This window comes from Oncorhynchus gorbuscha, linkage group LG23, assembly GCF_021184085.1.
Source record: "Oncorhynchus gorbuscha isolate QuinsamMale2020 ecotype Even-year linkage group LG23, OgorEven_v1.0, whole genome shotgun sequence".
Classification (NCBI taxonomy): domain Eukaryota; kingdom Metazoa; phylum Chordata; class Actinopteri; order Salmoniformes; family Salmonidae; genus Oncorhynchus; species Oncorhynchus gorbuscha.
The window spans coordinates 37,773,254-37,799,724 of NC_060195.1; the positions used below are offsets into that span (position 1 = coordinate 37,773,254).

The 26,471-nt window shown below is 44.4% G+C and overlaps 2 protein-coding genes across 2 annotated transcripts; one reads left to right on the forward strand and one right to left on the reverse strand.

Annotated features, from left to right (window-relative positions):
* Positions 1-149: 149 nt before the first annotated feature.
* On the reverse strand, positions 150-11,155 carry LOC124010429 (solute carrier family 43 member 3-like). The gene is made up of 12 exons (XM_046322846.1): positions 10,841-11,155; positions 10,442-10,571; positions 8,025-8,071; positions 7,767-7,843; positions 7,415-7,507; positions 7,170-7,309; positions 5,246-5,364; positions 4,941-5,084; positions 4,249-4,356; positions 3,490-3,676; positions 3,036-3,159; positions 150-760 (listed from the first exon to the last, which is right to left on the reverse strand). Exons 1-12 carry the CDS (start codon positions 11,025-11,027, stop codon positions 641-643), a joined length of 1,476 nt encoding a protein of 491 aa, XP_046178802.1. The 5' UTR covers positions 11,028-11,155; the 3' UTR covers positions 150-640.
* A 13,191-nt stretch (positions 11,156-24,346) lies between these two features.
* LOC124011496 (smoothelin-like protein 2) lies at positions 24,347-26,159 on the forward strand. Its single transcript, XM_046324927.1, has 4 exons — positions 24,347-24,607; positions 24,704-24,818; positions 24,907-25,058; positions 25,355-26,159. Exons 1-4 carry the CDS (start codon positions 24,471-24,473, stop codon positions 25,731-25,733), a joined length of 783 nt encoding a protein of 260 aa, XP_046180883.1. The 5' UTR covers positions 24,347-24,470; the 3' UTR covers positions 25,734-26,159.
* Positions 26,160-26,471: the final 312 nt, after the last annotated feature.

A 26,471-nucleotide genomic window follows, 5' to 3' on the forward strand; every position in this document is an offset into this window, starting at 1 on the left:
ACAGCTTTGCACACTCTTGGCATTCTCTCAACCAGCTTCACCTGGAATGCTTTTCCAGTGGTGATGGAGTTCCCACATATGCTGAGCACTTGTTGGCAGCTTTTCCTTCACTCTGCGGTCCGACTCATCCCTAACCATCTCAATTTGGTTGAGCTCGGGGGGTTGTGGAGGCCAGGTCATCTGATGCAGCACTCCATCACTCTCCTTTGTAAAATAGCTCTTACACAGCCTGGAGGTGTGTTGGGTCATTGTCCTGTTAAAAATCCAAAAATAATCCCACTAAACTCAAACCAGATGGGATGGGGTATCGCTGCAGAATGCTGTGGTAGCCATGTTGGTTAAGTGTGCCTTGAAAAGCACCCCAACACCATAACACATCATTCTCCGTGCTTTACGATGGGAAATACACATGCAGGGATCATCCGTTCACCTACTCTGCGTCTCACAAAGTCACAGCGGTTGGAACCAAACATCTACAATTTGGACTCCAGACCAAAGGACACATTTCTACCGGTCTAATGTCCATTGCTCATGTTTCTTGGCCCAAGCAAGTCTCTTCTTCTTATTGTTGTCCTTTATTAAAGGTGTCCTTTAGTAGTGAGGGCTGAAATGGCCATTTGAAAGTATTTTTAGAGCTGGTCTAAGAGGAAGGTGAGTCCTTGGGTTTACCCCTCCGGGCAGCCAGGCCACGACAATGCAGATAGACACAGGCAGGATGGATGAAGGCCAGCAGGCTGAGTAACGTCAGAGCTATGTTCACCTGTAGAGGGAAGAGAGAGAAGACAGAGAGTGAGGAGGTGGGGGAAGGGAGATGGGGTCACCACTCTGCAATAACTCCACTTTAGAACATAATGGTGGGCTGAAAAGCTCTACCAATGGCCAGTGTTGGGGAGTAGTGAACTACACATAGTTTAACTAGTCATTTCTTGACAGTAGCTTGGGTGGTCATTGAAATAAATTCAAATCTTGGTAGTGTTTTCATTAGTTAATTAATTGTTTGCCATGTTTTTTTCACATATTTTTTTTATTTATTTTACCTTTATTTAACTAGGCAAGTCAGAACAACTAGGCAAAAATAACAAATTATTTTTTCAATGACAGCCTAGGAACAGTGGGTTAACTGCCTTATTCAGGGGCAGAACAACAGATTTTTAGCTTGTCAGCTCGGGGATTCGATCTTGCAACCTTTCGGTTATAAGTCCAACGCTCTAACCCCTAGATTACCTGCCGCCCCATGTGGCGGTGTTGCTAACCAGTGTCGAGGAAGCTACTCTGAAAATATAGTTTAAGAAGCTACTAATTATGATATCTAAATCTAAAATGTCATAGACTACAAATTGCAAGAACAAAACAGAACGTGTAATCACCCTGGAGTAAGATGTTAACAGAACGTGTAATCACCCTCGAGTCAGATGTTAACAGAACGTGTAATCACCCTGGAGTCAGATGTTAACAGAACTTGTAATCACCCTGGAGTAAGATGTTAACAGAAAGTGTAATCACCCTGGAGTCAGATGTTAACAGAACGTGTAATCACCCTGGAGTCAGATGTTAACAGAACGTGTAATCACCCCGGAGTCAGATGTTAACAGAACGTGTAATCACCCTGGAGTCAGATGTTAACAGAACGTGTAATCACCCTGGAGTCAGATGTTAACAGAACGTGTAATCACCCTGGAGTCAGATGTTAACACAACGTGTAATCACCCCGGAGTCAGATGTTAACAGAACGTGTAATCACCCTGGAGTCAGATGTTAACAGAACGTGTAATCACCCCGGAGTCAGATGTTAACAGAACGTGTAATCACCCTGGAGTCAGATGTTAACAGAACGTGTAATCACCCCGGAGTCAGATGTTAACAGAACGTGTAATCACCCCGGAGTCAGATGTTAACAGAACGTGTAATCACCCCGGAGTCAGATGTTAACAGAACGTGTAATCACCCCGGAGTCAGATGTTAACAGAACGTGTAATCACCCTGGAGTCAGATGTTAACAGAACGTGTAATCACCCCGGAGTCAGATGTTAACAGAACGTGTAATCACCCCGGAGTCAGATGTTAACAGAACGTGTAATCACCCTGGAGTCAGATGTTAACAGAAAGTGTAATCACCCTGGAGTCAGATGTTAACAGAACGTGTAATCACCCTGGAGTCAGATGTTAACAGAACGTGTAATCACCCTGGAGTCAGATGTTAACAGAACGTGTAATCACCCCGGAGTCAGATGTTAACAGAACGTGTAATCACCCTGGAGTCAGATGTTAACAGAAAGTGTAATCACCCTGGAGTCAGATGTTAACAGAACGTGTAATCACCCTGGAGTCAGATGTTAACAGAACGTGTAATCACCCTGGAGTCAGATGTTAACAGAAAGTGTAATCACCCTGGAGTCAGATGTTAACAGAACGTGTAATCACCCTGGAGTCAGATGTTAACAGAACGTGTAATCACCCTGGAGTCAGATGTTAACAGAACGTGTAATCACCCTGGAGTCAGTTGTTAACAGAACGTGTAATTTAGTCTCTTAAACACAAAAACGTGTAGTTCAAGTAGTTAGCTACATCACCACATGGCAAACAAGTAATGAACTACTGAAAACTACCTAGATTAGAATTTAGTTCAACTACCACCAAGCTACTGCAAAATGTAATTAAATGACTAGTTGAACTACATGTTGTTCACTACTCCTCAACACTGTAGGAATTTCCTTTCTTTTTTGGCATCAGACCTTCTCACTTGAAACAGTTTTTGTGTTTACTGGGCTAAATTACACTTTTTTTAAACATCTGACTCCAGAGTGATTTATTCTTGCTATTTCTAGTCTATGACATTTAGATATGATCATTTATCACAAAGTAACTTCAGCAAAGTAAAGTAGATTTTTCTTAAGGGTAGCTTTAGTGTAGCTTGACCTCTTCCAGTGTGAAGTATTCGGTAACTTGTTAAACCATATCGTCAAAGTAGCTTCCCCGACACTGCCAATGGTAAAGGTAGTATATCTGGTCATTCTAACGACAGTAGCTCCACTCACGTATAGTGGGTCTCCTCCCAGCACTCCTTTGACCAGGATAAAGCAGGGGTACTGCAGCAGAGAAACCACTGCAGACAGAGCCATGGCCATACCATACAGCTTCCCAAAGTGACAGGGAGGAAAACTACAGCGAGAGAGAGAGAGAGAGCGAGAGAGAGAGAGAGAGAGAGAGAGAGAGAGAGAGAGAGAGAGAGAGGCAAGAGAGATCATTTAATTGATTTGTTAGTACGGTACAAAAGTATGACGCTAAGAAGGTGTTGGCGTCTATCCGTGCTCCCCTTATCCTGTTCCATTAGGTTTTTTATTGCAAACAACTGGTGTGTGTGTGTGTGTGTGTGTGTGTGTGTGTGTGTGTGTGTGTGTGTGTGTGTGTGTGTGTGTGTGTGTGTGTGTGTGTGTGTGTGTGTGTGTGTGTGTGCGTGTGCGTGTGCGTGTGCGTGTGTGTGTGACTCACACAATGCTGATGAAGGCTGCATGGCCTCCGTAGAGGAAGGATCGGTTGAGGACCTGCAGGATGAAGGTGAGGTACTGGAGGGGGAGGAAGGGGGTGGAGGCACAGATGGAGAACAGGACACACTGCAGCGCCGTCAGGGTCAGGGAGAGCACCGACGCACGCAGGTCTGCCTCCTTCTCACTCACTCCTACACACACACACGCACACGCACACACACACACACACCAAACATATACAGTATGTACACACACAAGAAACACATGTACCCACACCAAACATACGCACCCACACACACAAAGACGCAAATCTCTATTCAATTCGGTCTTCTCCATGACTCTACGCCACCTCCGACACTACCACTTCCCTTACCCCTCTCCGAGCAGTAATGTAAAGTCAGAGGCTCTTCAAGCCAAATGTTCCTACAGTAAAATGTAATAAAAACATATACAAAATCTGGAGAAATTCAAATCTGACGCTGGTACGAGTCTAAAAACGGTCTTAGTGTGTTTGGTTTGGAGTGTGTGTGTGTGTGAGGTTTGGAGTGTGTGTGTGTGAGGTTTGGAGTGTGTGTGAGGTTTGGAGTGTGTGTGTGAGGTTTGGAGTGTGTGTGTGTTTGGTTTGGAGTGTGTGTGTGTGAGGTTTGGAGTGTGTGTGTGCGAGGTTTGGAGTGTGTGTGTGTTTGGTTTGGAGTGTGTGTGTGAGGTTTCACATGTGTGTTGTAGGGGGGGTTGTAGTAGTGTGTATAGGTGAGGTTGGTACCGGGGGTCCTGGGCTTGCCCTTGTGTCGGTCCATGATGAGGCCGTTCCAGGGGGCACACAGCACCCCACACAGCTGGGTCACAGCAAACGCATTGGTGTACGTGCTCACTGCAGGGATAAACAGAGCGGAATAAGGACGTGCTTAAAAAGAGAGAAGGGTAGCACTTTAAAGTAAATGTCTGGGAACATCTACCTTTTAAAAGTTAATATTATGTTAACTCATTTCCAAATAATGTTGTTGACTCATCCTATACTCGTATTTGTGGCCAAAACATCAATTAGAGAAAAAAACACTTTTCAAAACCCCCCCCTCAAACTATTTTCTCAAACAGACCGTTTCAAAAATGCTTTGCTACTTCCTAATAGAGGATGATGTCATCCACCTGAGAAGGATGAGCTGGCCATTCAGCAGTCTACTCACATGAATATTTGTAATGACCGCTATACGCCCACACCATTCCAACACAGAAAAGCTGCTTTTTAACATACTTAATAAAAAAGAATTGGAAGGAAAACTATTCAAATGACTGTAATTAATTATACGTCATATTTCATAGAAATCTGGAAACAATGGACAGTAACTTTCAAATAAAGGGTAACACTTTAAGTCAACTTTATCAAATGTCAATAAGATATTTAGAAACATTTAAGACTGAACTATAATGCCTGTTAATAGACACTTGTGTGTGTACCCAGAGAAGGTTCTCCCTGGGTCAGTCTCTGCAGCATGGGGTTGAGGGTGCCGATGAACAGGTAGTGCCTCAGCTGCATGACAGAAAGCCACACCAGGTGCCAGAGGAAGAACTTGGACAGGAAACACTCCCAGAAAGTAGCCACTGAGAAGAGGAGGGTAGGGGGTGAGAGAGGTCAAATCAGTTACAAATTCACATAAGATTGTGTAATTGTAGTAAACAAGGTCTGTACGGGCAACTAATCCTGAATATTTGGGACCAGGGAACGAGCAGACCTGACATCAAGGTAACCAAAATCTACACACCTTTCTCTGCGCTCTCCTTGTTAAAAGGCATTTCCTCCGTGACATCATCCCTCTGCATGTTGCAGTTGGCTGCTGCCTGTTCTGAGCTGAAGGTCTTGGCCTGGCCACGGCTCTTCATCCTGTCACAGGAAGTAACGGCAACACTGGTTAGAGTCACACAGGGAGGCCAGACAGACCAGGGGGTGTGCTGGGGGTCTCTAGTATTTGTTGGACCTTCTTCTAAGAGCAACAAACATTCAGCAGACATTTATTCCCTTCTTTCCTTGGGTCTATTTTCTGTCCAGTTGCTGTGCTGTGGAAGGGGTAGGAGATGTATTGTTACCCGTAGGTGTAGCCCTCAGGGAGGGGGTAGGAGATGTATTGTTACCCGTAGGTGTAGCCCTCAGGGAGGGGGTAGGAGATGTATTGTTACCCGTAGGTGTAGCCCTCAGGGAGGGGGTAGGAGATGTATTGTTATCCGTAGGTGTAGCCCTCAGGGAGGGGGTAGGAGATGTATTCTTACCCATAGGTGTAGCCCTCAGGGAGGGGGTAGGAGATGTGTTCTTACCCGTAGGTGGAGCACTCAGGGAGGGGGTAGGAGATGAGTTCTTACCCGTAGGTGTATCCCTCAGGGAGGGGGTAGGAGATGAGTTCTTACCCGTAGGTGGAGCACTCAGGGGGGTAGGAGATGAGTTCTTACCCGTAGGTGTATCCCTCAGGAGGGGGTATGAGATGTGTTCTTACCCGTAGGTGGAGCACTCAGGGAGGGGGTAGGAGATGAGTTCTTACCCGTAGGTGTATCCCTCAGGGAGGGGGTAGGGGATGTGTTCTTGCCCGTAGGTGTCACCCTCAGGGAGGGGTAGGGGATGTGTTCTTACCCGTAGGTGTATCCCTCAGGGAGGGGGTAGGGGATGTGTTCTTACCCGTAGGTGTATCCCTCAGGGAGGGGGTAGGGGATGTGTTCTTACCCGTAGGTGTATCCCTCAGGGAGGGGGTAGGAGATGAGTTCTTACCCGTAGGTGTATCCCTCAGGGAGGGGTAGGGGATGTGTTCTTGCCCGTAGGTGTCACCCTCAGGGAGGGGGTAGGCGATGTGTTCTTACCCGTAGGTGTATCCCTCAGGGAGGGGGTAGGGGATGTGTTCTTGCCCGTAGGTGTCACCCTCAGGGAGGGGTAGGGGATGTGTTCTTACCCGTAGGTGTATCCCTCAGGGAGGGGGTAGGGGATGTGTTCTTGCCCGTAGGTGTCACCCTCAGGGAGGGGGTAGGGGATGTGTTCTTACCCGTAGGTGTATCCCTCAGGGAGGGGGTAGGGGATGTGTTCTTACCCGTAGGTGTATCCCTCAGGGAGGGGGTAGGGGATGTGTTCTTACCCGTAGGTGTATCCCTCAGGGAGGGGGAAGGAGATGTGTTCTTACCCGTAGGTGTATCCCTCAGGAGGGGGTAGGAGATGTGTTCTTACCCGTAGGTGTATCCCTCAGGGAGGGGGTAGGGGATGTTTTCTGACCCGTAGGTGTATCCCTCAGGGAGGGGGAAGGAGATGTGTTCTGAACCGTAGGTGTATCCCTCAGGGAGGGGGTAGGGGATGTGTTCTTACCCGTAGGTGTATCCCTCAGGGAGGGGGTAGGAGATGTGTTCTTACCCGTAGGTGTATCCCTCAGGGAGGGGGTAGGGGATGTGTTCTTACCCGTAGGTGTATCCCTCAGGGAGGGGGTAAGGGATGTGATCTTACCCGTAGGTGTAGCCCTCAGGGAGGGGGTAGGGGATGTGTTCTTACCCGTAGGTGTAGCCCTCAGGGAGGGGGTAGGAGATGTGTTCTTACCCGTAGGTGTATCCCTCAGGGAGGGGGTAGGAGATGTGTTCTTACCCGTAGGTGTATCCCTCACGGGGGGGTGTTCTTACCCGTAGGTGTAGCCCTCAGGGAGGGGGTAGGGTATGTGTTCTTACCCGTAGGTGTAGCCCTCAGGGAGGGGGTAGGGGATGTGTGTTCTGGGTAGAAGGAGGAAGGTCCTGGCCAGGTGGATGATGCCACACGCAGCCAGGAAGAGGAAAGAGGCACGTAGAGATATCCCAACCTCAAATAGCAGCTGGAGGGAGACACGAGGGAAGAAATCACCATCATCATAATCTTAATTCACTCATGGACAGCCACCGACTGATAGTCTGTGGGCGGGTGTGTTTAACAATGTTACCTTGATGATGAGGAAGAGGGCGGAGGAGGAGTCGAAGGCACCATTGTAAAGGGTGATGATGGTGGAGCGAGCGGAACCAAACAGGTTGCCTATCTACAGGGGGCCACAGAGAGGGGAAACATAACTCGCCAGGCCTGTGTGTCTGAGTGTCTCATGCTTCTCATCAGTACACACCACAGACTGACAAAACCACAGGTCAAAAGGAAACAAATGTGTGGCCCAAGGCAAGGTTGTCCATGGTTACATCAAGGGTATGTTCTCAGTCACGGTCCTGTTTACTGAGAGTACCCTGAGGACTGCTGTGTACATGACTGATGTTTATTCAGGAGGTCATAAATATGAGAGGACGGACCTGCATGTTGGTGACCAGAAACAATATGCCTCCCACAGCGATGAAGGACAGGGCCGGGAAGAGGAGAGAGGACAGAGCTGAGAGAGAAAAAAAACAGACTTATCCCTCTTGAGATCTTGCAAATTGCTGATGAAACTGTAACGATCTTGTCAACTTTTGATAAAAAATGTATCAAACTCCATGGTGTTCGTGTAAGCTGTTCCATCAAACCTGTTCTTCTCAAATAGTATTACACTATAGAAAAGTAAAGGATTTTACCTGAACTTGAAAAGGCCACAAGCAAGGCACCAGTGGTGTAAAGTGATCTGGAGAATAAGAATAAGTGATCACAACCATCATGTGAATTCAGCCAGGCGTGCGCGTGAACACACACACACACACACACACACACACACACACACACACACACACACACACACACACACACACACACACACACACACACACACACACACACACACACACACACACACACACACACACACACACACACACACACACACACACACACACACACACACACACACACACACACACAGGCAGGGGTTAATGATAAAAGAGACTCAGGTTTAACTCTAATTCTTTCCCCTGGTTCTCCCTCCTACTGTCCTAGTCCTGTTCTGAGAGCCTTTAGCCTATTCACTGTGTTTTCCTGGTCCTCACGAGGAGGTGTAGTTCTCATCTCCACCTCTCTCTTTAGTCTCCACTTTCTCTATTCTACTGTGTTTTCCTGGCCCTCACTAGGAGGTGTAGTTCCCATCTCCACCTCTCTCTTTAGTCTCCACTCTCTCTATTCTACTGTGTTTTCCTGGTCCTCACTAGGAGGTGTAGTTCTCATCTCCACCTCTCTCTTTAGTCTCCACTCTCTCTATTCTACTGTGTTTTCCTGGCTCCTCACTAGGAGGTGCAGTTCTCATCTCCACCTCTCTCTTTAGTCTCCACTCTCTCTATTCTACTGTGTCTTCCTGGCCCCTCACTAGGAGGTGCAGTTCTCATCTCCACCTCTCTCTCTAGTCTCCACTCTCTCTATTCTACTGTGTTTTATGGGCCTCACTAGGAGGTGCAGTTCTCATTTCCACCTCTCTCTCTAGTCTCCACTCTCTCTATTCTACTGTGTCTTCCTGGTCCTCACTAGGAGTTGCAGTTCTCATCTCCACCTCTCTCTTTAGTCTCCACTCTCTCTATTCTACTGTGTTTTATGGGCCTCACTAGGAGGTGCAGTTCTCATTTCCACCTCTCTCTCTAGTCTCCACTCTCTCTATTCTACTGTGTCTTCCTGGTCCTCACTAGGAGTTGCAGTTCTCATCTCCACCTCTCTCTCTAGTCTCCACTCTATTTGCATTGCTTCTCTTTTTATTTCCCCTCTACCCATATCAAAAACATCTGGATTGGCTTTTGATTGGCTCAGCCAATGTTGTTGCGGGTTTTGTAATCTGTGGCTGTGAAATGTTGTTAAGTAACTGGGTCTGTGCCACATTAACCCTGGTTGGCCCATCCCAACCCCATCAGCCCCGAGCTCAACCACACTCTGAACAATCACAGTCAACATAACTCCCAGCCCTCGCTCCTTTCAACTATAGCTCAAAATCTCTTCCACCCTATAACTCTTCCATCCTGTCCAACGTCAAAACGTCAAAGTCTGATCTCGTCAAACAAGAAACTAGAACCCCCCCCCGCCCCACCACTTTCCCTTGGGCTCTCTTTTCAGTCACTATATCTCTCATGTCCTTCTGCCTACTCTCTCTCTCTCTTTTCTAACACACACACACACACACACACACACACACACACACACACACACACACACACACACACACACACACACACACACACACACACACACACACACACACACACACACACACACACACACACACACACACACACACACACACACACACACACACACACACACACACACTTTGCCTTTCCCTTGCTCTTCCCAGAGCTCACAGACATGGGAACCCCTCCAAGGGAAATAACAGGATGTGACAGGCAGAGAACGAGTGACTTAGCACTGGAGAGTAACAACACATGCTTTACCGTCACTTAGATACCAAAACCAGGGAGAACGATAGACAGGGACAGAGATCAACTGTTGGAGAGACTGGTGAAGAGAGAGACAGACAGAGGGCTCTCTGTTATGGCTCAGGCCATAACAGCTGATGTGGTGCTTCATAGATCTGTGTCTTTCTTTGACGGCCTCTGTCTAACAGCCATGAAATCGGTCACATTAGGTAGCACAGACTAGACACAAAGAAATCTCAATTTCCGTGACGTGAGATGAAGCACTTATTAAAGCCTCATTAACTTTTGAACAGACGCGTTAACATTCAACGAGACTTTATAGTCTACTGTCTTCACGTAAAGGCCAAATCCTTGCGGGCAACTCAAGGCTGAGCGCAAATTAGTGGTTGAGATCAATGGAAGATTTGCGTGAAATGTCAAGTTACAGTCTCAAGTTAAGATTAGACAATACTCGTGTAGCTGTGTTCAGTCCCGTGTTTCAGTGACAACACTGCATTTGACTGTTTCACATTCTCTCTGTCAGTTGTCTCTTGCCAGATTGTTATCGTTACTACAATTGACATCTAACCATCAATCACGGTTGAATATAGGTTATGAACCCTGTGCAGCTTAGTGATGCTTTATAGTATGTTTATACAAAGACTTACATTCCCAGCAGCCTGACTGCCATGGTGCCAAAACGGTCGAACAGGAAGCCATTGGGCAGCAGTAGAAAGTTGGTCATGAAGGAAGCGATGGTGAAGATGAGGGAGAACTGTTCATCCTGACCACTGCAGTCTGAAACACACGCGCGCACACACACACAGGCAGTCAGAGAGCTGTCAGTATGGACAGGTGTGTGTGTGTGTGTGTGTGTGTGTGTGTGTGTGTGTGTGTGTGTGTGTGTGTGTGTGTGTGTGTGTGTGTGTGTGTGTGTGTGTGTGTGTGTGTGTGTGTGTGTGTGTGTGTGTGTGTGTGCGTGCGTGCGTGTGTGTGTGTGTGTGTGCATGAGATATGTATTTGTATTGTAAGCTCTACTGTGACAGTGAGGTGTCTCAGTCACTGACCTAGGAATTGCATTCCATTGACCCCGGGGATGTTGACACACAGGGAGCTGAAGTAGCCTTCTGTCTTCAGGACGAACACCAGGGAGGCCCAGCCGAACACGGCCCCAGCGAAACAAAGGCACTCCAGCAGCCCTGTGACCAGGGTCAGCCACCTCCGCGGCCCTGCCCCTCCCTCACACCTGAGCATGGTCTCGTCCCGCACACACACACACACACACAGCGCCCGCAATTTCACCCTCTCTCTTTTTAAGCTTCCCTGGTAGTCACTTCACTGTAGTCACTTCACTGTAGTCACTTCACTGTAGTCACTTCACTGTAGTCACTTCACTGTAGTCACTTCACTGTAGTCACTTCACTGTAGTCACTTCACTGTAGTCACTTCACTGTAGTCACTTCACTGAAGAGAGGAAACAAGAAAAAAAGAAAATCAGAACTGAGAAGAAACAAAATTGAAGGTAAAAATTAAATGATCCTCTCTCTCCTCTGAAAGTGCTTTCAAATGTCAATGACTCTCTTGAATGACCTTTTTGAATAGCATATAGCCTAAATAATGCTTTGCTGTGTCGTTGTGACGCCTGGTCATTGCATTTTGCTGCAGTCGTATTGAATGCCAACATATTAATACTCCAACATTGCCAAAGAAACCAGACACATAAAAAAGAGACAACTGCCCCACTGCAACATTCCTTATTTCATTTATGTGGAAAAATGAACCCACCCTACATTACTCACGGTTCAGAACAATTCCCCCAGTCACTTATATGAACAACTCCTTCTCTCTCTTCTCTTAACTCTCTTTTTCATACTTTATATAAACCTTCCTTCACCCAGTCTCCCCTCCCTTCAGTTCAACCCCTCCTCTCCCGTAAATCCCTCTCGCTCTCATCTCAAGTAATATTGTCGGGGATCGTGTCTGAATGCGTACACATTAAATGTGAACCCCCGTGTACCGGACAGCGCCGCGGATGCCGTGGTAAAGGCTAGGATGGCCTTCCTCAGGTGTTCTACACGGTATATCAAAGCGAGAGCCTAACGCTTCCTTAGGTACCTCTTTCTGAGTTTTCGTTTGGAAAACGATCTCTCCTCAGTAGCAAGAGTCACAAGGATGGTAAAAACAGCTTGATTGCCATAGCAACACCAGGGAAACTTGGCAGAAGGGAGATGTGCTTGAAATACAGCAGTTCTGCAACATCATTAATTGAGCCTCTCATTCTCCTGAATTGCCAGGTTAACTGTACATGAAGCTCTTGGGACAGGTCGTCTGGATACCGGAAAGCCAATCATTTGGCAGATGCAGATTATCGTCTTTAGCAGACAACAGTTATTGAGGGCTTGAACAAAAAAAAGCGGTTTGCGATTTCATTTATATTGTGAACCGCCGTTTGAGTTGTGTGGTTGCAATATCAACAGTCCCTTATCTCTGGTATACTTAAGCAATAAGACACCTCGGGGTTTGTGTAATATGGCCAATATACCACGGCTAAGGGTTGTTCTTATGTACGACGCATCGCGGAGTGCCTGGATAGTCATTAGCCGTGGTATATTGGCCATATACCAAAACCCCCGAGGTGCCTTATTGCTATTATAAACTGGTTGCCAATGTAATTAGAACAGTACAAAATATTTTCTGAGGTCATACCAGTGGTATCCGGTCTGATATACCATGTCTTTCAGCCGAACAGCATTCAGGGCTCAAACCATCGGTTTATAATTTTGCATGCATCATTCAAGACTCCGTTTAAATTGTGTGCAGCACAATGGACATATAACGCACAATGTCTCAGGAAAGACTGTATGGGTTTGTAATACTCACTATAGAAAACAGTCAGGCTCCCAACCTGGACCTACAACCCTTGGCGAAAACATTTGCACACAAAAAAGGAAGCCGTCAGGACACTAGGGGAGTCTCCTAAATTGGATTTAATTTAATTTACCCTGAATATTGCAGCCCATTTGTGTAGGCTACTAGCCAGACAAAATCGGCTGAGTTCAACAATAAATAGTGGCTGAATTTATTCTCAAGTCCACTATTTTGTCCTCATTGTTAAGCTATTTGATGTAATTTGTATTTTTAAAACGTTTATAAAAGGTTACTAAATAGCAGGTATATACATTAGCTATAGATCGTACACTGCATAATAAAACAGTCCCCAGTAAGCTCGTGTTTTCAGGGTGGACTGACTGTATTACTTGGCATTAATAGATTGGTTTTACACACAACAATGTTAGACCCTGCGGGAGGCGAACTCCAACCTTGCGGGGTGTCCAGAGAAACTACGTTACACCAGTGAATCTGAAGAAAACAACGCAACAAAACAAAGATAATATGTGCCATTTAAGCAATTAAGGGTCATATGGGAGAGATACTTCCACTATTGCCAATCTGTAATAAGGACTGTTATTTAGGCTGTACTGTTTTACCTGTCTCGGCTGTTGCTATTTACATTGCTAGTTAATTACTGTAACAGTGTCTTTCAATCTGTATCAAGGGCATAAGTCTTTGACATCCTTATGCTCTGTCTCTCACTCATTCAATCTCTACCAGTAAAGTCAAACGAGGAAGGGCTGGACAACTACAAATGGGCAAGTAAACGATGAATAACAACCACAAGATCTCATCAAATCATAATCAAGTTCTTACACCTCGGATCACAAGATCTCGTTGCCAGAATAAAGCGCAACTTCCTCAAATCCGTGACCACACACGTCAAAGGCTGGCATCATACACACACGCAGAGAGAGATGGAGACAGAGAGAGAGTGTACGATACTTTTTTTACGTCACATTAGCACTCGCATAAAGAAACAGTTTTAAAACATACATTACAGTCAGAGAAATCATACATTCACAAAATAATCCGATCCATGACTTTTCATGTGTGATCGGATTTGTCTTGCATAAATAAATACCAGGTATGTATTGGGAGATGAAAAATATATACAGTACCAGTCAAAAGTTTGGAGAATGCCAAGAGTGTGCAAAGCTGTCATCAAGGCAAAGGGTGGCTAATTAGAAGAATCTCAAATATAAAATATATTTAGATTTGTTTAATACTTTTTGGGTTACTACATGATTCCATATGTGTTATTTCATAGTTTTGATGTCTTCACTATTATTCTACAATGTAGAAAATAGTGAAAATAAAGAAATACCCTTGAATGAGTAGGTGTGTCCAAACTTTTGACTTGTACTGTATAAATATATATATAGTTGAAGTTCGAAATTTACATACACCTTAGCCAAATACATTTAAACTCAGTTTTTCACGATTCCTGACATTTAATCCTAGTAAAATGCCCTGTTTTAGGTCAGATAGGATCACCACTTTAAGAATGTGAAATGTCAGAATAATAGTAGAGAGAATGATTTATTTCAGCTTTTATTTATTTCGTCACATTCCCAGTGGGTCAGAAGTTTACATACACTCAATTAGTATTTGGTAGCATTGCCTTGAAATTGTTTAACTTGGGTCAAACGTTTCGGGTAGCCTTCCACAAGCTTCCCACAATAAGTTGGGTGAATTCTGGCCCATTCCTATTGACAGAGCTGGTGGAACTGAGTCAGGTTTGTAGGCCTCCTTGCTCGCACACGCTTTTTCAGTTCTGCCCACAGATTTTCTATAGAATTGAGGTCAGGGCTTTGTGATGGCCACTCCAATACCTTGACTTTGTTGTCCTTAAGCCATTTTGCCATGACTTTGAAAGTATGCTTGGGGTCATTGTTAATTTGGAAGACCCATTTGCGACCAAGCTTTAACTTCCTGACTGATGTCCTGAGATGTTGTTTCAATATATCCACATCATTTTCCATCTGCATGATGCCATCTATTTTGTGAAGTGCACGAGTCCCTCCTGCAGCAAAGCACCCCCACAACATGATGCTGCCACCCCCGTGCTTCACGGTTGGGACGGTGTTCTTAAGCTTGCAAGCCTCCCCCTTTTTCCTCCAAACATAACGATGGTCATTATGGCCAAACAGTTCTATTTTTGTTTCATCAGACCAGAGGACATTTCTCCAAAAAGTACAATCTTTGTCCCCATGTGCAGTTGCAAACAATAGTCTGGCTTTTTTTATGGAGGTTTTGGAGCAGTGTCTTCTTCCTTGCTGAGCGGCCTTTCAGGTTATGTCGATATAAGACTTGTTTTACTGTGAATATAGATACTTTTGTACCCGTTTCCTTCAGCATCTCCACACGGTCCTTTGCTGTTGTTCTGGGATTGATTTGCACCTTTCGCACCAAAGTATGTTCTTCTCTAGAAGACAGAACACGTCTCCGTCCTGAGCGGTATGATGGCTTTGTGGTCCCATGGTGTTTATACGTGCGTACTATTATTTGTACAGATGAACGTGGTACCTTCAGGCGTTTGGAAATTGCTCCCAAGGATGAAACAGACTTCTACAATATATTTTCTGAGGTCTTGGCTGATTAATTTTGATTTTCCCATGATGTCAAGCAAAGAGACACTGAGTTTGAAGGTAGGCCTTGAAATACATCTACAGGTACACCTCCAATTGACTCAAATGATTTCAATTAGCCTATCAGAAGCTTCTAAAGCCATGACATCATTTTCTGGAATTTTCCAAGCTGTTTAAAGGCACAGTCAACTTGGTGTATGTAAACTTCTGACCCACTGGAATTGTGATACAGTGAATTATAAGTGAAATAATCTGTCTGTAAACAATTGTTGGAAAAATTACATGTCATGCACAAAGTAGATATCCTAATCGACTTGCCAAAACTATAGTTTGTTAACACGAAATGTGTGGAATGGTTGAAAAACAAGTTTTAAACACTCCAACCTAACTGTATGTAAACTTCCGACTTCAACTGTATATACATGTATGTACATGTGTAGTGCTGTTAGAGTAGCTCCCTGTGCATACAGTAGCCTACATAGCCCATACCACGTCACTGTTGGAGATATGGCTTGCGCCAGCCCAGGCCCTAGCGGCGGTAGGGCGGCAGAGTAGCCTGGTGGTTAGAGTGTTGGACTAGTAACCGGAAGGTTGCAAGTTTAACTCCCCGAGCTGACGAATTACAAATCTGTTGTTCTGCCCCTGAATCAAGGCAGTTAACCCACTGTTCCTAGGCCGTCATTGAAAATAAAAAATTTAATTAAAATGTAATACATTTTAGAATAAGGCTGTAATGTAACAAAATGTGTAAAAGGGGAGGGGGTCTGAATACTTTCTCAAATGCACTGTAGCTAGCCCCCCCAAAAAAATATACCAACCAATTGCGACATTATCTGTATTGTTGCCTATGCACAGTATCATTTTAAACCAGCTAGCGTTACAAAAGTGTGGCCTGCTAGGGTACCAGTCTGTTTGTGCCATCATGCCACTCCTTGTAATGCCAAACAATGTCTGGCAAGGAGAGGAGTTGGAATGACAGCACAAACAGATATGGGACCAGTCTAACAGAAGTAATCCCTCCTACCATGTTCATGCTTGGCAAGCTTTTTCACACCCATGGTGTAATTTAGCTAGCTATTGACTTTTAGCTAACGTTAGAAAGCTGGGGGTAAAGATGACTCGCTGCAAATAACGACAATTATGAGTGATATCTACATTATTTTCTTAAAGGTTCATAACAGTTTCTATTCCTTAACATTTCAAACATAATTTGTACAACTAGACCTAGATGGCTAGCTGCAGGTCTAATTTACCTAGCTACCCCTCCTCAACTCACCAATTTGTATTTATTTAATTAACGTCTCAGATTTTAGCTAGCTAGTGGAACATTCTAGCTCAGGCATTCCATTGGTTTTTGTGGGATTTTTGACATGTGAGTGGATGGATGTTCAAAATGTGTTTGGCCAGAGATATTTTAGAAATACCGCCTTTGGTTTGAACTTTGACGTTGGATATCCAGTTTACACATTTTGAGGTGAAACGTTTAGGCAGGGAGAGACCAAAGACGTCCCTCCATAACCTATGGCATGACATTTGGTTATGAGAGAAACAGTCAACGGCTGTCTCCAAATCGGACAGCGCCCTCCAGTGGTCTTTCACTCCTGGTTTTATGGAGAAATTAGAATATTATCTGATTATGATGGAATATTCCTGGATGTAAACTGGATATAAATTGGTGGTCAACAAGGATACTATATTCACTTATGTTATTTAGGAGGCAATATAGTAATGTGCATTGAGATAAACAAAGGGCATCTACTGAATATGTGGACAATGACCAGTGGTCTAAAGTACTCAAGTACAAATACTTTAAAGTACTACTTAAATTGTTTTTTGGGGGTATCTGTACTTTAGTTTACTATTTATATTTTTGACAACTTTTAATTTTACTTCACTACACTTTTTACTCCATGCATTTTCCCTGACAACCCAAACTACGTGTTACATTTTGAATGCTTAGCAGAACAGGAACATTGTGAAATGTACACACTTATCAAGAGAACACGTGGTCATCCCTACTGCCTATGGTCTGGTGGAATCACTAAACACAAATGCATCTTTTGTAAATAATTGGAGTGTTGGAGTGTGCCCCTGGCAAAACATAAATAAATAAAAAGGCAAATGGTGCCGTCTGCTTTGCTTAATATGAGGAATTTGAAATGATTTATACTTTTACTTTTAATACTTAAGTATATTTCAAACCAAATACTTTTAGACTTTTACTCAAGTTGTATTTTACTGGGTGACTTTCACTTTTACTTGGGTCATTTTCTATTAAAGTATTTATACTTTTACTCCAGTATGGCAATTGGGTACTTTTCTCCACCACTGACAATGACCACCTTCACTGAAGACAAACCTCTCAAACCTGTTCAGATGAGAAGGTGATGAAAACATGACACTCAAAATCAGGTGCAGTGTGTGTAGTAATCCCACAACAGTGACAGAGATAACACAGGAGCTCACTAATTTATCTTTCTCTCTCTCTCTCACGCACATGCACACTGACACACACAGACACAAACACACACAAACTTTTTGGAATCAGCTCTGTCAACTGTAAAAAGAAAAACCGAAACAATAATTTCCTTCTTAAGTCAGGTCATTACAGCTTTACTACCACATTCACATTGTGCGTTTTTCCATGCGGAAATACAGTCTTTCATTTCAATGACAGCGGGCTGATAGATGTCCACCAGAGAATGAATCGGAGAGAGGGAGATACTCCAGAAGGTGTTGACTTATTTTTAGCCACTGAAATGTGGAGAAGAGAAGAGAGGGTTGGGGGAGGCATCAGGGGAAGATAATGACGGGGAGAGAAAGAGAAGAAAGAAAGATAGACGTTTATTTTTAAAAGCCAACTGTTTTGCGTTGAATGAAAAGATACACTGTTAAGTGGGCAGGGAGTTTGAGAGTGGAGAAAGGCCGAGGGGACGTACATTTGATGGGACATCAGGGGTATATGTATATATAGAGAAAGTTGCTTAGATGGGCATTGGATGATGTCATAAAACTGAAGAACAGAGTTATGAATATTATGTTTGGTCTTTGGGATTCTGTGTTATTCCATATATTGATGACTATTTTTCCATATTACTGTAAGGTGCACAAAGTTTGAGAGAAATATGCCTCTTTTATTTCACTTCACAAATCATGGGACCAACACTTTACATGTTGCGTTTATATTTTTCTTCAGTATATACAGTTGAAGTCGGAAGTTTACATACACCTCAGCCAACTACATTTCAACTCAGGTTTTCACAATTCCTGACATTTAATCCTAATAAAAATAGAATCACCACTTTATATTAAGAATGGGAAATGTCAGAATAATTGTAGAGATAATTATTTATTTCAGCTTTTATTTCTTTCACCCAGTGGGTCAGAAGTTTACATACACTCAATTAGTATTTGGTAGCATTGCCTTTAAATTGTTTAACTTAAGTCAAATGTTTCGGGTAGCCTTCCACAAGCTTCCCACAATAAATTGGGTGAATTTTGGCCCATTCCTCCTGACAGAGCTGGTGTAACTGAGTCAGGTTTGTATGCCTCCTTGCTCGCACATGCTTTTTCAGTTCTGCCCACAAATTTTCTATGGGATTGAGGTCAGGGCTATGTGATGACCACTCCAATACATTGACTTTGTTGTCCTTAAGCCATTTTGCCACAACTTTGGAAGTATGCTTGGGGTCATTGTCCATATAGAAGACCCATTTGCGATCAAACTTTAACTTCCTGACTGATGTCCTGAGATGTTGCTCCAATATATCCACATAATTTTCCATCCTCATGTTGCCATCTATTTTGTGAAGAGCACCAGTCCCTCCTGCAGCAAGCACGCCCACAACATGATGCTGCCACCCCCGTGCTTCACGGTTGGGACGGTGTTCTTCGGCTTGCAAGTCTCCCCCTTTTTCCTCCAAACATAATGATGGTCATTATGGCCAAACAGTTCTATTTTTGTTTCATCAGACCAGAGGACATTTCTCCAAGAAGTATTATCTTTGTCTCCATGTGCAGATGCAAACCGTAGTCTGGCTTTTTTATGGCGGTTTTGGAGCAGTGGCTTCTCCTTGCTGAGCGGCCTTTCAGGTTATGTTTGATATAGGACTCGTTTTACTGTGAATACAGATACTTTGCACCAAAGTATGTTCATCTCTAAGAGACAGAATGCGTCTCCTTCCTGAGCGGTATGACGGCTGTGTGGTTCCATGGTGTTTATACTTGCGTACTATTGTTTGTACAGATGAAAGTGCTACCTTTAGGAATTTGGAAATTGCACCCAAGGATGAACCAGACCTGTGGAGGTCTACAATTTTTTTCGGAGTTCTTGGCTGATTTCTTTTGATTTTCCCATGATGTCAAGCAAAGAGACAGTGAGTTTGAAGGTCGGCCTTCAAATGCATCCACAGGTACACCTCTATCAGAAGCTTCTAAAGCCATGACATCATTTTCTGTAATTTTCCAAGCTGACTGTAAGTTTAAAGGCACAGTCAACTTAGTGTATGTAAACTTCTGACCCACTGGAATTGTGATGCAGTGAATTATAAGTGAAATAATCTGTCTGCAAACAATTGTTGAAAAAATTCCTTGTGTCATACACAAAGTAGATATCCTAACCGACTTGCCAAAACTATAGTTTGTTAACAAGACATTTTTGGAGGGGTCGAAAAACAAGTTTTAATGACTCCAACCTAAGTGTATGTAAACCTCCGACTTCAACTGTATATATAGTGGACATTTTATATATAGTGAGCCTTTGTCAAGATTATCCATCCACCTGACAGGTGTGGCATATCAAGAAGCTGATTAAACAACATGATCATTACACAGGTGCAGCTTGTGCTGGGGACAATAAAAGGCCACTCTAAAATGTACAATTTGTCACAGAACACAATGCCACAGATGTCTCAAGTTTTGAGGAAGCGTGCAATTGTCAAGATGACTGCAGGTTTGTCCATCAGAGCCGTTGCCAGAGAATTCAATGTTAATTTCTCTATCCTAAGTCATTTTAGAGAATTTGGCAGTACGTCCAACTGGCCTCACAACCGCAGACCACGCGGAAGCACTCCAGCCCAGGACCTCCACATCCAGCTTCTTCTCCTGTGGGATCGTCTGAGGGTAGGGGGAGCATGGTGCTGAGGAGTATTTATGTATGTAATTAAGGTCTTTTGTGGGGCAAAACTCATTCTGATTGGCTGGGGCTCGGTCCCCGTTGAGTGTGCCTGGCCCCAAAGTGGGTGGGCCTATGCCCTCCCAAGCCCACCCATGGCTGCACATCTGCCCAGTCATTTAGAAATCATAGATTAGGGCTCAATGAGATTATTTCAATTGACTAATTTCCTTTTATGAATTGTAACTCAGCAAAATCTTTGAAATTGTTGCATTGTTGTTCAGTATATATTTTTTGCAGGACTTAACGGAAAGGGAAAGGCGGGATACCTTGTCAGTTGTACAACTGAATGCATTCAACTGAAATGTGTCTTCTGCATTTAACCCAAACCCTCTGAACACTGCTGTGATAAAAAATAAACCCTTCTCTCGCTTTCTAAAACCTTTTGAGTGAAATGGTTACTGTTTAATTCAAATGTTATTTTTGCTGGATGTTGGTTTGTGTCTTCTCACTTTTGTTTACTGTCTATTTCACTTGTTTTGGCAATGTAAACATCCTTCCCATGCCAATAAAGCCCCTTTGAATGGAATTGAGAGAGAGAAAGAAAGAGAGACTAACGGAGGAAAGAGAGACAGATTCACACCAACTGACTCACTGGTCACTTCAGTTTAGAAAGAGAGAGAGAGAGACCGAGAGAGAGAAAGCAGGACACGGTGACCACAGTGAACCCAGAGGGCTACATGTACCACACAAGGTAAGGGCTGCACCTCTCCTACCACACAACTTACACTCTTTTGGCAGCATCAAAGAGTATTCGCATGAGTACATGGAAGTGTTGTCTCTGTATGTCTTGGACTCCATGTATATGCTTGTTGAAAGAGTGTCGGTTGGTGTGTGTGTGAAGTGCATTGATTGTTACTATGTCTGTTAAAGATGGAATCCGCAGCAAGGGAAACAGCGCCACTCTCCACTCCGCGGCTGTTGTTATTGGTTTTTGTTTTGTTGGTGGTGATTATTATAATATTTTTTCTACATATGCTCTTTTTCTATCATGCGTGCATTGATGTCAAAGGGGGAAAAACAGTGTTCGTTTTTTGCAGTAACTTCGTTGCAGTTGTAATATCGAAAACAGACATTGCAGGTCCACCATTAAGGATTCAAGCTTGAACTTTTATGTCTGAATGAGTGTATTTAATTAGAGATTAAGTAGGTCATTGGGGTCATCGGCGTCAGGGTAAGAATTCAGTTTAATTCGACTACTGAGTCCTGACTATGCAAATCTGTTTGCTAGGGCGTGACTTGAGAGTGTGTGTGTGTGTGCCTGTCTTTCTATCTGTCTGTCTATGTAGGTGTGTATTCAGGTGTGTATGTATGCATATGTGTGTTTGAGTGTGTGTGTGTATATGTCTGTGTATACCCATGGTTTCCAGAGCAGATGCAGCTGTCCTGGCTGTTGGACTGTGCCGATGTCACTAGCTCTATTTCTGGAACCTGTGTTGTTCTGAAGGTCAGATAAAGTGGCTCGGGAATCCTCACAAGGAGGGTGGCAGGGGGCACTCACTAAACAACACACACCAGACAGCACTTTCAGAGAGAGAGAGAGACAGAGAGGTAGAAAGAGAGAGAGAGAGTGCAAGGGAGAAATCTGCCTCGAACAGAACGTTGAGTCTAAACTGATTGCATGACAGTTGGACCTTTAGATATTGAGCATTCAATCCAATAACCTTGGAGAGGAAGAGTCTGATTTGACTTTATGTTTCAGAGGAAGTTGGACTGACAAACACAGAAAGTCCACGGAGCCATGGACGATGTATCACTCCGCCAGGACGATTCTGGGAAAGGCGCAACAGCCAACCAGACGGAGGACGACAAAAACAATCAGGTATGTGTGTGTTGATGATGAAAGAAATAGACCCATAAACAGATACAGAAGACGAAATGCATACAGAGGCAAACCTCAACCACCTACAGACAAACCAATACACACTTCTTGGTATTGAGACGACGTCATGTAGCCTTACAATGAGGTGGCAGGCTTGTTAGACGTATTTGGGCTGTAGTCAGATGTAGTATACGGAGTGAAGATAGTGGGAGGGCTTGGTGGGTGTTGTGGCTGCCTGCGTATAACCTAAGTGCTGGGCTACACCTGTTCCCGTGGCAAACTCTGGCACGGGAATGTTTATCCCTTTCTCACTCTCAACACACACACACACGGACACACACGGACACACACACACACACGGACACACACGGACACACACACACACGGACACACACGGACATGTGCGTCTATCTTATTTCCACTGATGAGTCACCACTCTGAGTCACGACTTGATGTGACACCTGGGACAGTTCACTTACCTAACATAATTCCAACACACTATGCTATCTGCAACTTTATACATCTCAATGCATAGCATAAAAACAACATAAACATGTCATATGTTTGAATCGTAATTAAAGCCATAAAACATGATAGAAATGCGTGTGTAATATTACAGCCATAAACAACTCTACAGCCGGAGGTATGTTTTTTTGAGTGAAGTGAAGCAGACACATTTTCTCATTTAGTTTTGAACTAGTTATAATGTCACTTTACATCGTCTCTTCCCTAAACAACTGATTTAGAATCAGGTCTATGACAACAGTCCTGTACCATTTTGCTTTGTCCCTAACCCTAACCAAAACTACCTCAACTGCTCAGAATAACCGATTGTAATCTGGTTTGTCCGATCTGGTTTGTCTCTCAGACAGAGAGAGAGGCTTCAGTGCAGGAGTGTGACCCCCCTAAGAGAGACCACCTGGCGGAGGACACAGTGGAAGGTCATGTGGTTAAGTCTGGGGCTAATACGGAGAAAGCGCCGGAACAGGCAGCAGAGGCTAGCGTTGGAAATGTAGAGGAGTCTCAGCCAGTAACCGACGCCATTGAGGTTAATGGTGAAGAGGCTTGTAAGGGTGAGGGAACATCTCAAGGTGCAGACACCGGAGAAACAGAAGTGTTCAAAGTGGTGAACGGAGAGAAGAAGGGGGAGGGAGAGAAGGAGGAGGACAAGAATAGAAAGGGTCAAGAGGTGGTCAAGAATGGAGAGATTGAGAAAGAGGATGTGAAGGAGGACAAAGAGAAGGGAAGAGAAAATATTGCCAGGAAAAAGGGGAAGGGGGAAAAGATAGGAGAGGGAAAAACAGAGCTTTGCCATCTCAATGCATAGCATAAAAACAACATAAACATGTCATATGTTTGAATATAAAGCCATAAAACATGAGAAGATAAAAGGAGATAAAGGGAAAGACAGAAAAGTGAAGGCAGGGAAGGGAGAGGGAGAGAAGGGAGAGGGAGAGGCAGGGAAGGGAGAGAAGGGAGAGGGAGAGAAGGGAGAGGCAGGGAAGGGAGAGAAGGGAGAGGCAGGGAAGGGAGAGGGAGAGAAGGGAGAGGCAGGGAAGGGAGAGGGAGAGAAGGGAGAGGCAGGGAAGGGAGGGGCAAGGAAGGGAGAGGGAGAGAAGGGAGAGGCAGGGAAGGGAGAGGGAGAGAGAGGGAGAGGGAGAGAGAGAAGGGAGAGGCAGGGAAGGGAGAGGGAGAGAAGGGAGAGGCAGGGAAGGGAGGGGCAAGGAAGGGAGAGGGAGAGAAGGGAGAGGCAGGGAAGGGAGAGGGAGAGAAGGGAGAGGCAGGGAAGGGAGAGGGAGAGAAGGGAGAGGCAGGGAAGGGAGAGGGAGAGAACGGAGGGCGGGGAAGGGAGAGGCGGGGAAGGGAGAGGGAGGGAAGGGAGAGGGAGGGGGAGAGGGAGGGAATGGAGAGGGAAAGGGAGGGAAGGGAGAGGGAGATGGAGAGGGAGAGGGGGAGAGAAGAGAGAGAGGAAGGGAGGGAAGGGAGAGGGAGGGATGGGAGAGGGAGAGGAAGAGAAGGGAGAGAGAGAGGGAGGGAAGGGAGAGGGAGGGAAGGGAGAGAGAGAGGGAGGGAAGGGAGAGGGAGGGAAGGGAGAGAGAGAGGGTGGGAAGGGAGAGGGAGGGAAGGCACCGGAGAACAAGAGCAAACCAGTAAAAGAAAAGGAAGGGGCAGGAGGGGGAAAGGTTAAAGAGAAAAGCAAGGAGGTGGAGAAGCAAGGAATGACCAAAAGAAAGAGTGGCATGAATCACACCGCCTCTACCCCATCCTCTGTGGCCCGACCCCGGAGCTCTGCCCGCTCTGCCCGGCCTTCCACTAAAAAGGACATCATAGCAAAGTTCCAGAAAAATGACTCTGAGTAAGATTCTGAGTTCTGACATGTCCAATATGACAAACTGCAAGATGCTCATGTTTATTATGGCAATAATTGCATTGTCTTTTCACTTATTTCCAGGACACCGGTTGTCTGCAACTTCAAACTTCAGAGATCATCTATGGCTGTGGCAAACGGGGGGTCAATCAAACAGAAAGTTCTTTCCTGGTGTCAAAACAAAACACGCAAGTACGAGGTGAGGGGATGTTGATGGTCATGTACACCAGAGATACTGACATTGGAGCACCATAACCCTACCTGACACCATACCCTCTCTTTCCCAGGGTGTTTCCATAGAGAACTTCTCATCATCGTGGTGTGATGGGCTGGCGTTCTGTGCACTCATCCATCGCTTCTTCCCGGACGCTTTCGACTTCTCAGCCCTGAGCTCATCTGAGAGAGAGAAGAATTTCACCCTGGCCTTCAATACAGCAGAGTACAAGGCTGTGTTTGTGTATATATATATATATATATATATATATATATATATATATATATATATATATGTTTGTGTCTGAGTGTGTGTGTTGTAAATGATTCATCATCCTTTCTCTCTCCCTCCCTCCATATCTATTTTTCCCTTCTCTCTCTCTCTCTCTCTCTCTCTCTCTCTCTCTCTCTCTCTCTCTCTCTCTCTCTCTCTCTCTCTCTCTCTCTCTCTCTCTCTCTCTCTCTCTCTCTCTCTCTCTCTCTCTCTCTCTCTCTCTCTCTCTCGCTCTCTCTCTCTCTCAGGACCATGGCTGACTGCTGCCCCCTGTTGGAGGTTGGTGATATGATCCTGATGGGGAACAGCCCGGACCCTATGTGTGTGTTCACCTATGTCCAGGCACTCTGCCATCACCTCTCCAAAATAGAGAAGGAGAGGAAGGACAAAGAGGAAGAGGAGAAGAAGAGTGAAAAGATAAAAGACGAAGAGGTAGAAACCACTGCAGAGAAGAAAGAGGAGGAGAGTGAGGAAACTGGGAAGATAGATGGTCAACAAGAGGAGGGAGATGAGGGAAGGGAGACCGAAGTAAAAGACGGGAAAGAGAATGAGAGTGAGGAGAGCTCAGCGGTAGAGAGAGAGCAAGAGGGAAGAGAAGTTAGAGGGTTAATTGAAGCACAGGCTTAAGCTAATGCTAAAGACATGGGAAAGAGATTCAAATAAGCCACATGATGAAGTATAGTTTTACAGTTTGGAACACGACAAGTGTTTAGCATGTATGAGCATAAGGTGTTAAGGTTTGGGATTATACTCAGATTCCAACAATGTGTGTAAATTGTAACCTGTTGTGACTTTTTAAACCATGTTTAACACATGCTGTGTTCTTTCCAATTTCATTATCATGTCTGTTGTGGAAGTTTGTGCACAGAAAAATAAAACGTCAATGTATATTATAATGAATTATTTTGATTTCTTTTTCAGAAAGACAACCTATGTATGTTTTTATTATGGGTAAAGTTATTAAGTACGGCTGCACTGCAGCCCAAATAAGGATTCAAAAGGCTCTTGGGTTTACGATTGATCTATCTTGAATAAAAAATATATTTAAAATGATTTATGACAATTGTGATGATATTCATTAACAGATAGTCTTGGAATACAACAATTACACTCTTATTCCATTCACTGAGCGTTATTGTGAGTTATGAGACTTACCGTCAAGGCATGACATTCCAATATCACATAAATCAGATATTCCTTTTGCTTGTCAGAGGAGTGCGATATTAACTTTCCATGACATAATGCTTGCAACAACAAAAAGCAAGAGGGGCCTGTTCATACAAATTGCACTCGTTGACTGATTACATTTTGCTGTTACAATTAGTTCATGATCATGAATTCCAATTTCCAGTCACGAGCAAATAT

Bases quoted from the DNA above. Each gene is read 5' to 3' on its own strand.
- LOC124010429 (XM_046322846.1), bottom strand. From the start codon at position 11,027: ATGCTCAGGTGTGAGGGAGGGGCAGGGCCGCGGAGGTGGCTGACCCTG. The intron at 8,072-10,441 runs GTAAGTCTTTGT...CTTATTCTCCAG, and splicing joins GCAGTCAGGCTGCTGGGAAT to ATCACTTTACACCACTGGTG. The intron at 5,365-7,169 runs GTAAGAACACAT...TTCCTGTGACAG, and splicing joins CCTGAGGGCTACACCTACGG to GATGAAGAGCCGTGGCCAGG.
- LOC124011496 (XM_046324927.1), top strand. From the start codon at position 24,471: ATGACCAAAAGAAAGAGTGGCATGAATCACACCGCCTCTACCCCATCC. The intron at 24,608-24,703 runs GTAAGATTCTGA...ACTTATTTCCAG, and splicing joins TTCCAGAAAAATGACTCTGA to GACACCGGTTGTCTGCAACT. The intron at 25,059-25,354 runs GTACAAGGCTGT...TCTCTCTCTCAG, and splicing joins CTGGCCTTCAATACAGCAGA to GACCATGGCTGACTGCTGCC.